Raw genomic sequence first — 12,939 nt, forward strand, 5'->3', positions numbered from 1 at the left:
AGACTACCCATGTCTGATTATCCATGGACTAGTGTAAAACATTAGCCTCCAATTGCTACTGTGTTAATAACTACACAGTGTACATATTCCTGTTCAGTGGGTTTTATAGATCACTTTAAAATCTAAATGTTTTCATTCAATTTTTGTAATAGATGACTTCATTCTTCTGCCTTGTGAGATTGCTGCTACTCAACATGTAGAAATGACAGTGGTAGAGGCCGGTTCTGAAAACTGAAGTTGAACAACAGTTATTCCAGTGACCAGGATGACATACCACTGTCCAGGCTCTTTTTTTCACTGTTTGCGGAAAGAAGCGTCTTAATTTTTCTTTCTTCATAAAAGGGATACAGAGCTCCTGTTGTGGTAAAGCAGTAATTGCACATGAATAGCCACTGGAGCTTGACTCCAAAGGCATCCTACAAGAGAGATATTTTAATGGCAACCTAATATGTTTTTCGTTTTACTATATTGATTTAGTGAGTCCTTCAGGTTGGCAGGAGGAGTTTGGCTTACCTGATGTCCTCCATTTTGCAGTCCCTGATGGGGCATTGTCCCTGTTAGATGTCATTTGTGAGACCTTTCAAACCGCATTATCACAGCAGAGTGACTTCATGGAGGTGGGACTCATTCTAACAAAGTCTCTGTGCTGCCTCCAAAACTCTAGGAAGATGAGCTAGAACCAACTGCTCATTTTACCGGTAGAATAATTCAAAGTTTAACGAGGTATTTTGTTTACTGGCAAAGTGCTCTTACATCAAGTACAGCAGCAGACCCATGGTTCTTGGACATGCTATACTAATATGTCTCTTTATGCTGAATGTTGTATGGTCTAGCTGCTAGGAAAGAAGGTAGGAGTGTTGCTGTATAGTATCTCATTACATGCTTGTAAAGATTGTGACATTTCTCTGTTAGGCATGTGACCATGTAAGAGAATAGCAGGGGTTTTCTGCTAGAAGTTTCTGTGCTGGCTGAAGTGAGAGATACTGATGTGATGATGCAAAGTCTTAGGGCCCTTTAAAGGTTGTAACATTCTGGGGGAGCAAATATGTGTGGATAATCAAAGTCACCAAGAATTTTCTTCACTGATTTCATATACCAAGTTTTCTTATGTGAATCTGGGTAAGAATACACTTTGATAAAGAGAGAGAGGAAAGTCAGATCACGTTACAGATTTATTTGAAGCCCTAATATTCTTCTAAGATGTATAGTATAGACATTTGTAGTTATGCTTTTAAGTCACTGCCTATTGGAAATCTTGAGGAAACACAATAGAAAAGTGAGAAAAAACATTTGTACTCCGGTCTTTAAATTTACTTTCCCTTTAGTCAGTAAGTGCGATAAGTGAGCAGAACTCTTGTCCCTGAATTTTATTTTTTCCCTATGCTTCATCTCTTACTGCATACACTCATCAGTTAATATAAATGCTTTCAGTAAGCCTGTGTGTAGCTTGTAGGTAAGCCTTAGCACAATATAGGAAATTGTCTATGATGATAACCCTTTGCAATGGAATAGGATTAAGAATATGAGTAGAAGCTTAGCATATATGAGTAATTATTACAGGCAGTTTATATCAATTTAGCATGAACTGGGCTAACTGGAAGTTAGATGAACAGAAGACGGTGGTGGTCGGAGAGGAATGAGCTGGGGCCTTTCATGTGCAAAAAGGTCAAGGGAATGGCTTGATAGTGAAGTGGGCAGTAGTGTACTTTTTAAACTCCATTTATCTAAAGGACTAAAATAATATCCTGTTACTTTAGATCCATTCAGATGTTTTACATTAGGAATTAGTCTGAAAGGGGGATTTGTCTTAAGATACCATACGTCTGATTTTGAACCCGTGCAGATGTTCCCATTTGCGAGTGCTTCAGTTAATGTGTGGGGATCACCAGTGCAGCTGTGCTCATTCTCTAGAATATTTTTCTCTTTGAAAGCTGACCAAGCAAATTTGCATTGTTTGTTTTTTCTCCCTCCAACCCCACCATACAGAATCACGTAGTCAGGAATTGGCTCTGTGAGACAGCAGGTTACCAGGAGTTGGAAACTTCACAAAGATCAGTGCTTTCTCTCTGTAATCATAGCTGGAATGGAAAATCATCCTCAGAGTCAGAAGTAACACTAATGCCTATTTCACCTACGTTACAACTAGTTTGAGCTTTTTGTCTTCTTTTTCTCCCCCTGCCTCCTCCCCCTGTTTTCTGCCTTTTGATTTTTCTCTTTCAGTAGTGAGTCAAAATTCACGTTTGTTCTTTCAAGTTTTCAAAGTGATGTACATCAAGGTCGCTTCCCTTCTTAAAGTCATGACACCTTTGGGGATAAAAAACAATGTGGGGATGTTTGTTCTAGATAACTAAAATAAACAAAAAACTGGATTATCCATTTATTGTTTATCCAGGAACTGGGTAAATCCAGTTCCTAAATATTTTGCTACTTAGCTGAGCCTTCCCTCACATTTATTATCTAGCAAAACTAGCATGTTTACGAGCAAACAGAATATTGAAAAGATTGAAAAGTTGACAATATATTAAGAAATGAGTTTTTGGTAAGGTTTGGAAAGCAGAAGTCTGTGTTTTGCAAGTTGTTTTATTGACAGCATTCTAGCAGGCTAAAATGGTAACAGTTGAGATGAATTAATTTTTCTCTTGGATTTTAAGGTGAAATAGTGAATAATGACAGTATCAAAGGACAGTCATTTTGATACTTTTTTTCTATAAATGCATAGTAGGTGAAGATGCTTATTGGAAGATAAGTTTAATTTTATTTTGTTTTTGTGGGTTTTTTTTGTTTTTTTTTTTTTTTTTTTTCTTTCTGAAATACATCTAAGTAAATCCTGGTTTCATACGAATTTTACATGCTTCTCTCTTGTGACTTAGTGCACAAATTTCATCTGGTGTAACTGTTAAAATATTTTACTTTTCATGGGTCAGTACATTGGGGACTGAATTTCTCAATCAGCTGAAAGGGAATGCAGAACTTTATAATTTTTGCTGTAATGTTGATTACCTTAATAAAATACATAACTTTTTCACAAGCATATATAGCCTGTGCTTTATCAGGACCCTTGACATCATGGTGATTGGATTGGCAAAAATATTTCAGCAGCTGGATATGCAACGTGGGTTGCTATGGATGGTATTCTTTGTACTTCATATGTCAGTGTCGCAGTTGATATTGATGTGAAATTTTTGTGGGGAAAACAACCAAACAAGTGGCTTGATAGCCTTTTTGCCTTGCTCTTTTTCTTTTAGGTTAGAGAAAGGCTGTGTCAAGGGGAGAGTGTAGGGGAAGCTGGTGGTGTTATTACCTTATCTGGACAGATTTGGTGGAAAAATGGAAGGCTTATTTCCACAACATGTAATTTATACTGCTTTTTGTGGTTATATTGCATTTGCCTTGTTAGGCTAAGGAAAATGTCAGTGCCTTCACAGGATGTACTATGTTGCACAGCTTTGTATGAAAAGTGCAGTCATGGAACCCTGAAGAGAGGAGTCGAAGTGGACCCCTCTTCCACCCCTGAGTGAACTGGGGTTACATGCACTAAATTAAAAAAAAAAAATCTCTGAGATTAAGAGAGAAAATATCTTTGTTAAAATTCTTTTACACTTGGTACGTCCTGTGACTTTCACTGTCACTGAGCATCTTCTCAAGAGCTGTATTTTTAACGTTTATTTTAATACATTCTGGTTAGCATCACTTTACAGGATAGCACCTTGGCAAGAATGTGTATATGTGTATGCCTCTGACCTTATGTTGTTTTTCTTGGTTATTTCCAAAGGTGTGTGATAGAAAAGGCTATTGATGGGCAGACTGTGTTCAAACTCACAATCTCTGAGAAAGAGACCATGTTTTATTATCGCACAGTAAATGGTTTGCAGCCACCAATAAAAGTAATGACACTGGGGAGAATTCTTGTGAAGAAATGGATTCATCTTTGTGTGCAGGTGAGTAAAATAAAAACCATTTAATATTTGTTGAAATACAACATGTGTGTGAGAATGGTGTACCTGTATAAATATAAGAAGGTAAATTGGGGGATGTAAATGATAACTCTTGAGTCTTGTAGGTAAAGTCCTTAATTTGGGAGCTTATTTTGGGGTGATTACTAATTTAGAACTGGAAAGAAATGCTGTGCCTGTTCTTCAGAACAAACAAGACTGAAAATTCTCATTGTTATGAACACGGGTATTTGGGGTGAAGAAAAACTACTTATTTCCAACATTACCAGTAAGTCCTGGGTCTTTGAGATTATTTCCTAAAAAGGATAACGTCATCCTCATGTACACATGCTAATGTACTTATCTTACAGAAGTGTGTCCCATTTAATTTTAAAAACTTCTTATACTGCACATAAATAAACATGTATGAGTTTGTGCAGGATCAATCAAGCTAGTAAGTTACAGAGCTATTACTTCTTATTTTAAAAATATGAATTGGAATTGTTAAGACACAATCCTTGCGTTCAAAAAGTCTTCTGTTGACATAACTTTTTAATAAGTGTACAAATAAATATCCACTGAGGATAAATCAAAATTGAGTTAGTTAAAATTTAAACTGTATGTACAAAAATCAGTAAACAAACACAGAAGAAGTTAAAACTCAGTTGTTTGCATGTCTTATAATTCCCAACAGATGCTCTAGTAAATACTATTTGTAAGCCAAGTTCAACTAATAATTATAAAACACAATTATCAGGTATTGAAATGTTTATCTTCTTCCTTCCTTCATTTCCTTTATCCATTCTATTAAATTTCATTTGCTTTACAGTACAATCAGGGACAGTTTTGCTGCTTTCTTGAAACTTGCTAAAAGGTATTGACTGTGATTTGGATTTTTAGTGCTGATCTTGTCACTTGTAAGAAGTATCTAAGCTGACGTCTTGATTTTTTTGCAGTTTTCTTTTTTTCCAGCATAACAGCATGGTAGTGCGAATAAGATTTTGGCTGTTGGATTAAAAGAGTGACCTTAAGGTAGAACTAATGAACTTTACACTTCAAACACCCCAAGGGTGCTATATTACTGCTGTGGCTGTCAGCTACATTTTATACTAGCCTCAGAAACTGCTAAAGCATGGGATAGCAAAGTGAAGAGTGAAAGGGCTGGATTTAAATACACACACGTATCTTAAATTGTAATACAAAGAAACTTCAAGCAGTCTGTAGAATTTGGTCCTTTGTTTCTTTGGAGAAAGTTATTCAGTGTGTAGCAGGGGTAAAGAAGTGTAGCTACTAGACCCTTAAAGGGACTGCAGGCTTAATACCTTTCTAAGTTTCTGAGCTCAGGGTAGAACCTTACATTCTGTGGTTTGTGGTGTTGTAGGATTCACCTTCCCATTAAAGATGATAGTGTGTCGCGGTTTAGGCCTGGTTGGCAGCCAACCACAATGCAGCACCTCTCTCTCCCTTCCCCGGAGAGCCAGGCTTGGGGTTTGAGATAGGACTGGGATGGGGAAAAATTCCCCTTTATGATCACGAGCAAGAGGCAGACTCGTTAGGGAAAGAAAAAAAGAACATACATTTATTACAGACACTAACAACACAGAACAGAGTAGGACAGTGAGAAGCATTGCCACATCTTGAGAACACCTTCCCCCCACCCCTCCCTTCTTCCTGGGCTCAGCTCTGCTCCCGATATCTCTACCTCCTCCCCCAGTGGCACAGGGGCAGGGAATGGGGGGTGCAGTCAGCGCTGCCATTTTCCTTATCTGCGGTGAGGGGAGTGTCCGGAACTTGTTCCCCCCTGCTCCATCGTGGTCTCCCTCTCACAGGAGACAGTCCTCCACAAACTTTCTCCAACATGAATTCCTCCCATGGGCCGCAGCGTTCCCCACACTGCTCCGTCATGGGTCACTAACTTCCTCCGACTGGATTCCCTCCCACGGCTGCAGCCCTTCCCGAGCTGCTCCGGCGTGGAACACCCCCGCATGCTGCAATCCTCCCAGTGCTGAATTACAGCAGCGGGGCTACCTTTTCCCATGAGACCCCGTCCTTCTTCAGGCACAGCACCTTGATCATGCAAGCAGAAGCCACAGACCATAAATCAATGTCTGCTCCACCGTAGATCTTCATGGGTGGCAGGGGGGGGGCCGCCCTGCCGTCTCACCACAGGATACAGGGGGGTCTCTGCTCCGGCACACCTCCCCCCTCTTTTCTTCCTCCGTTCCTCCACTGACCTTGGTGTTCACGCAGCTGCAGCAACTCCTCCTCACAATTCCCACTGCCCGTCACCATGTCCCTTCTTAAATACGTTATCGCAGAGGCGCAGCTGGTTGGACCAGTTTTCCAAACAGAAGTGGAGCTGGCTTGGAGCTGGGGGAACTTCGAGAAGCTTCTCACAGGGGGCCGCCCCGATAGCCCCCTCCCCTGCCACCAAAAAAACTCCACCATTCACTCAACCCAGGACATAGTGGCTGCAGCACAATCCATTTAGCACTAGGTCTGACTATGAAACTTTAGGCAAAGTGGGTTTATTTTTTTTTTTTCCCTTTTAGCAGCCATCCAAAAGCATTTTTTCTATAAATGGAAAATGAGAATATGAGAGAGAGCATACAAAAGTATGCAAAAATAACATTCATATGGAAGTGTCTGTCTCTTCAGACAACAGTAGTATTTGATGATGATATATATTTATATATCGTGATGATATATGTTTGAATATAGGTGTTTCCTTAAGCTGATGGAAAAAGTCTTCTGAAGATAAAGCACTATGGTGTTTTATAGGCATTGGTAATTATAGTTAAAGGCAATGGAAGAGCCTGGAGTTTACACCTAAAAGTACAAATCACCTGGTCTTACCACAGGTGTGACTTTTGCCTTCTCTGGCTAACCAGCCTCCTCCCCAGGGGATGCCCATGCGGTAGGTACGGGCCCTGCAGCATGGAGGAGAGACCCTCTGCGGGCTGTGGGTGAGCTGCCGGGAGGAGAGGCAGCAGAGGTGGGGGCTGCGTGCAGTAATGACCTACTACTACTTTGAGCTTTTCCAGGTCAGTCAAACCATGGGGACTTCCATGCTGTCTTGTTGAGGTGAAACTGCCTCTGGTACCTATAAAGGATTAGCAGTCTCAGGTCTGTGTCACTGTTGTCACATAACCTTTATTTTCTAGCAAAGACAAGCCCTAGGTCTGAGCTCCGTGGCTAGTAAATTAGGAAAGTTTGCAGTCATCCTACAGCCATGCTGGTTTTGAAGTAGGTACGGTGTTACCGGTGTAGTTGCTTTATAACCTCCTACAGAAGCAAAAAGGAAATTGTTGTTGGATGTGAAAATTCATGTATGTGGCTCTGATGTTTAACCATAAGCTATTATGTTTAACTAAACTAACAGTAGATTCAGCACCTTTTTAGGTACCTTGCAGAATATGGAATGTTCTTTGGTATTCTTTTTATTGGGGATCTAGCCAGAGCAGGGTGACATGTCCTGATGTAAAAAAAAAAAAAAAAGTCTGTTCAGACTTGTTTGGTAGCTTGCTTGGTATGATTTTTAGACTAAAAGAAAATAATGTTTGTGAATGTTCTTCTATGGGGCAACTAAGTACTGTTCCTGATAAGACAGCTGAAAATGTGGAATGAATTTATTTTTGTGCACATAACAAAACTTGTGTATGTGGAAAAAATGTAATTAAAAAAAAAAAAGGGAGCAAATAGCCACATTTCTGTATTTGAAGTTGTAGGACCCCTAAAAACCTTATCTGTGAATTTAAGAGGGAGAGGGTACAGATGTGATGCTGCTATGCTAAATAGAATTTTACATAAAGAAATTATATTCTCTATGCCTGAAGCATAGTAGGCACAAAGTATTCAGATTGTTTTTTAAAAGATGATGTACTTTTACAGCTTTTAGGCAATATAATTCAGATACTGGTGGTAACTGAAGATGAATGTGATAACATATCTCCTGTTTTTTTATTAAAATATTTTAACTTTATGCCAGAGGTGTGAGTATCTAACCTGTTGACGGTTGTCTTGGTTTCCCAAAAATTTAAGGTATAAGCATTAAATGCTGCAATTAATATCCCTGGCCTTCAATATGCATGACTTTTCTGGTAGATGAAGCATGTTTGGTCCTTGTTTTCCCTGACACTACAAAACTTTTTAACAGCGTAGCTTTTCTCTTAAATTCCGTGGTGGTTTAGGTCTATGTAGGAAATGCAGGTGACAGCAGGGGGTCAAAACAGTTACCTTGTAAATTGTATTGGATATAAACTTGACTGGATATTCTCCACAGCATATTGCAAGCCATGCACAATATTTCACGTTTGTCTGGTAGACAGAGAGGAAAAATACTTTTTGGCATGGTGCCTTGTTGCTCAGTGACTGCAGACCAAATTGTGGATATGTTCAATTTGAGGTGAGTGTGATTCAGATCAAAAGTTTTTTTTACTGAATGCTAGCTCTTAATAATATGGTTAGCAGGTAGGGGTGTCTAATGGGTCCTATCCCTGAGAAAAATTCAATATTTGTAGGTTGGCTCACAGGGAATTTATGCATCTTGTTTGTGACAGTGCATGGATGAAGGACAGGGGAGGGTGGGCGGGCTGGTTGGCACAACACAGTGGCAGCAACCAAAGAATTGGGGATTGAGGCATAGGGCTTTGCATGCCAAGTTGGTGACAGGAATAACAGCTAAGAGAGGCTGTGAGATTTGGTTTTGATAAGCGTTCATGGCAGACTGGTGAATTTTTGTGTTTGTTTTTCAGCAGGTTGGTTGTAGTTTGTGTAGAGTGTGTGTGTGAATGATGTAGCTGACCATGAGAGAGACCGCACTGCCAAGGAGCTAGGCTAGAGTCCAAGTCCCATTTCTGAACACAGGTATACCTACTATGAGACTGATTTGGGTCAAAGGTCTCCAAAGCCAAGAAGTCATTAGGAGCTGGGAGCCTGCAGACAGGGGAGTTCCAGTGGTCAGTAGGAAAAACTGAAATATTTGTCCATAAATGCTAGGCAGAAGACACCATGACAGAGTGTAAAGTATTGGTTACAGATGTGAAACTGAATTTAGAGAGAGCAGAAATGTGGTAGGATGGCAGATATGTTTGGAATTCAGGTATAAGAGCATATGCCTATTTGGGAAATATAAAAATGAAAGCTAAATGGTGGAATAGCACCAAATAGTAATTAAATGATAAGAGGGAAGGAAAGAAGAAGGCACAGCACAGATTGAAATAATTTATTTGGGATAAAATAATTCTAGGGGAAGAGAAAGCTAATAAATTAATTCTAATCAGGTAATCTAGGAATTTAAATCTTTGGGTTTGGATTTAGATGTGTAATTTGTTAGAGAGAACTACTGCTAAGAACTGTGTCATTGCTGAGACTTCTTCTCCAGTTTGTAGCTGGGAAATTAAAGTTCTACTGACAAGAACAGGGCTGAAACATTCCTGTATGTTCTTCATGAAAGGTTTCTTCATCAAGTAGTTGCTGAAGCAGAAAGTCTGGTTACCAGCTTTGTTGAGCAATAAGGGCATTATTAGACATGTGGGTCTCAAAAATAATGTTGCATATTCACAACTAGGTTCAGATGAAATATAAGAATAAACAGTTCTTTGGTTCTGTAAGTATATTTTCGAGTTTCAAAGAGAATAAATAAATAGGACTATTTTAATAAAACAAGGTGAACTGTGGAGCCCAGAGATGGAAGGGAAAAAAGGCCTGGATGTTGGTAAAAATAAAAATATTAGAATTAAGAGGAATCTTCTGCTGTTAGAGGAAAAAATTGGAGATGTAATGTCCAGGCTTGTCTGAGTGAATAAGCACCTTTGTGGTTAAAGATGACAGAGTCCACAAGCACTGGGGAATGGGGAAGCAAATTTACAGAGAATGCTACATAGGAATAGAAATAAAACTGTAAATATGCCAAGCTGAATTAAACTTTGTAATGACTGTTAAATGGTAAAAAGTTCTTACAATTTTTTTGTGTAAGAAGGCAAGACCTGTGTACAGCAAAGGTGTGCTTGAGATTAAGGATGATTTGACTAGGGTCCCCAAAGTAAATAAATAGTTTGCTTCTGTTTTCAATAATGATAACAGTCTCAGAGTGGAAACAAACTGGGTAACGGAAATGGACGTATGGAAACAGAAGTGATCGTAAAGAGGTAGAAACATGAATTTGCTAGCTTATCGTGTACATGCTGATGCAGTCAGATGGTCTTTGTCCAAAAATTCTGAAAGAATTGGTACATAAAGTCCTTTGACAAAGAGATATTTTATGCAGGCCTACCAAGTCAGAGGTGGAGCTATAATGCTTACATTTAGGAAGAGTGTCACGCACTGATGCCAGCCAGCAGCCAAGCACCCAGGCCCCTCTCACTCCCGCCAGTGGAACAGGAAAAAGAATAGCAATAGCAAAAGTGAGAAAGCTCATGAAGGAAAGGGGGGTGGAAGGGGAACAGATGATGCAAAGGCAATCACTTGCTACCTCCCAGAAGCAGACCACTGCCCAGCCAGTCTCTGAGCAGTAACATCCTTGGAAGTAAAACCCCTGCCACCCTAACGTCCTCCTACCTCAGTTTTTGTTGCGAAGCATGAGGTTATACAATATGGAATATCCCTTTGGCCGGTTTGGGCCAGCTGTCCTGCCTGTGTCCCCTCCCAATTTCTTGGTTCAAGCTTAGCTTACCCCTGAGGTGACATGGGGAAAAAGAGCAGGAAAAGAGAAAGGCTTGACACTGTTCAATCACGCTTCAGCAGTAGCCAAAATATTAGTGTGTTATCAGTGCTGTTTTAGCCACAGATTCAGAACACAGCACCATACAGGGTGCTAAGAAGAAATTTAACTCCATCGCAGCCAGAGCTTGTACAAAGAAGAAGGAAATAAGGATCTTGGCAATGCAGACTTATTTGTGTTGACACAGTGGCATATGAGGATTTAGAAGAGCTCTTTAAAGGAATAGATAAAGATGTGGAGCTAAATGGAAAAGGGTATAAAATGAAGCGTGGATTTACTAAAGATAGCTCATCACCGTCTAACCTCTTAGCTTTTTTTGATGAGAAAACTGATTTTCAGGCAAAGTAAATGTATCAGATTTCCTCTATCTGGAGTTCAGTTTAGCATTGATGTGACAACCCATGAGAAGTTGTAGGGTCAGAAAGAATGCTCATGGGGAGGGCTGGCAATAGATACTGCTCAAAGGAATTTTCTTGTAATCCTGTAGAGGGGGGAGGCAAAAAAGCAATTGAATTCCTTGAGAATTAGTCTTTTGGACCAGCCTTGTGTTACATTTTCATTAAGGATCTCGGCAGAAATATTAAGAGTGTACTGATAATAGTATCTAGTAACATATTGTGAAGAGACAGCATTAGAAAGAGGAACAGCAAGATGTCATACGGGAAGAATGGCATCACCAAATGGACTAGTGTAACTGGCATGAAATAAAATTTGGTTTTACAAAATGCAGAGTAATGAACTTGAAACCCCTCACAAAATCTTTTTCTAAGTAGTTAATCATTAGAAAATGGCCGAGGTAATAGTCCCAGGTAGTGATGATGAGTTATTGGCATGATATGATTACAAAAAAGGCATGTGTTGGGGAAACATCAAGAGAGGCATTCCCAGTAGTGAGAGAAAAGCATCATTGCTCCTGCTCCAAACTCTGGTGAGATTTCATGCAAGATGTTGAGGACAGTTTCTGTCATTCATGTTCAAGGAACATAATTTAGAACACAGCTACTAAGCCTACGATGACAGTGAAAAGTTCTATGCTTGCCTTACAGAAGATGATTTGGAGAACCTTCTTTTGGGAATTAACTATAGCGGAGTAGGAAGTCTTACCGTTTTCTTCTCTGAATATGTTGGAGTGTAAACTACAGGCAGAAAAAGGGACCGTAAGTTGGAAACTGAGTCTGTTCTATTGCAGCAGAGTGTTTCTGAAAAAGCATTCTGATCAGAGTAGTGAGTATAAGGTGATGTGTGGATGGGTTTTTTTGTTTGTTTTAATTTAAATTCAGTAACTTTCATAAAAAGGGTAATATGGTATAGTGTATCCAACAGGAAAAGATGGGAATTCCTGTCAATCAGTTGTTATGTAGGTGGACTGTGGGATTTCTTTCCCTTTTCTTTTTATTTCTCTTTTCCTGCAATATTACTGTAACAAAAATGCCAGCAAGATGTTGGATATAAATCACAAATAGTCTTGGAACAGACTGTTGAAGAACTTACTTGAGACTAGATGTCATCACTCTAAGAGTAACTTGATACTTTTTAATAGTTTGTGCAGCCTTCTTAAGATGTGGTATATTGCTGACAGAGCTATTTCTTATCTATTTATTTGCTCTTTATACACAACGAACATTTGAGAAAAGTCATCCTTGAAAAGTTCTGTTGAGGTAAGTTAAAGTGGATTTGCAACATAAGTGAGTTTTGACCATTTTTTTTCTGCTCTCCAATTAACATGACTTTTTTTTTTTTTTTTCTCTAATGATGTCTGCCTTTATTTTCCTCTGCTTATGATTTGTAAAGGAACTTAACTTTTTGTTTTACAATTTCAAATGATTTTGTCATTTTTATTTTTTAAGGCCATAAATTGTGGATCCTGTTTCCTTGAAATTACTGCCACTATTCTAGTTGATCTCAGTTGGTGAGAATCAAGTCCTTTGGGCTTCTGAAAGTTTGAGTCTTCCTATGTTTGATCTTGATTTAATGCTATTTATCACTGTATCTTTTTAGGTATATATTAGCAAAAACTCTGCTTGAAGGTACACGGTGGAGTAAAGCATATATAGCCTTAGCTTAAAGGAATCTGATATGCACTGAAGTGAAACTTTAGGAAAACCGGTGGCTTAAAAAAATACCTTTTAAAGAAATAAAAAAATTGAAGGCATAATTAAGGGTAATTGTATGCCTCATTATCTCTGCATAGTGATACCAGTATCAGATTTGTGCCATGTAGTAACAGCAGCTCCGTTATTTATTTTTGTTTTCAGATTCACTGTTAAGTCTCACTTTGATACTTCA

At 39.1% G+C, this 12,939-nt stretch overlaps 1 protein-coding gene across 8 annotated transcripts in view; it reads left to right on the plus strand.

Moving 5' to 3' along the window:
* The window catches only part of USH2A (usherin), a 428,153-nt gene that overhangs the window by 22,541 nt on the left and 392,673 nt on the right, over positions 1-12,939 (plus strand). For all 8 annotated transcript variants that reach the window (XM_042789369.1, XM_042789365.1, XM_042789371.1 and 5 more), the window contains exon 3: positions 3,773-3,938. In XM_042789369.1, the coding sequence (XP_042645303.1) occupies positions 3,773-3,938 (166 nt within the window). The remainder of the gene's footprint in view (positions 1-3,772; positions 3,939-12,939) is intronic.

Source organism: Tyto alba, unplaced genomic scaffold (genome assembly GCF_018691265.1).
Source record: "Tyto alba isolate M040663 unplaced genomic scaffold, T.alba_DEE_v4.0 Super-Scaffold_16, whole genome shotgun sequence".
In the NCBI taxonomy this organism is placed as follows: domain Eukaryota; kingdom Metazoa; phylum Chordata; class Aves; order Strigiformes; family Tytonidae; genus Tyto; species Tyto alba.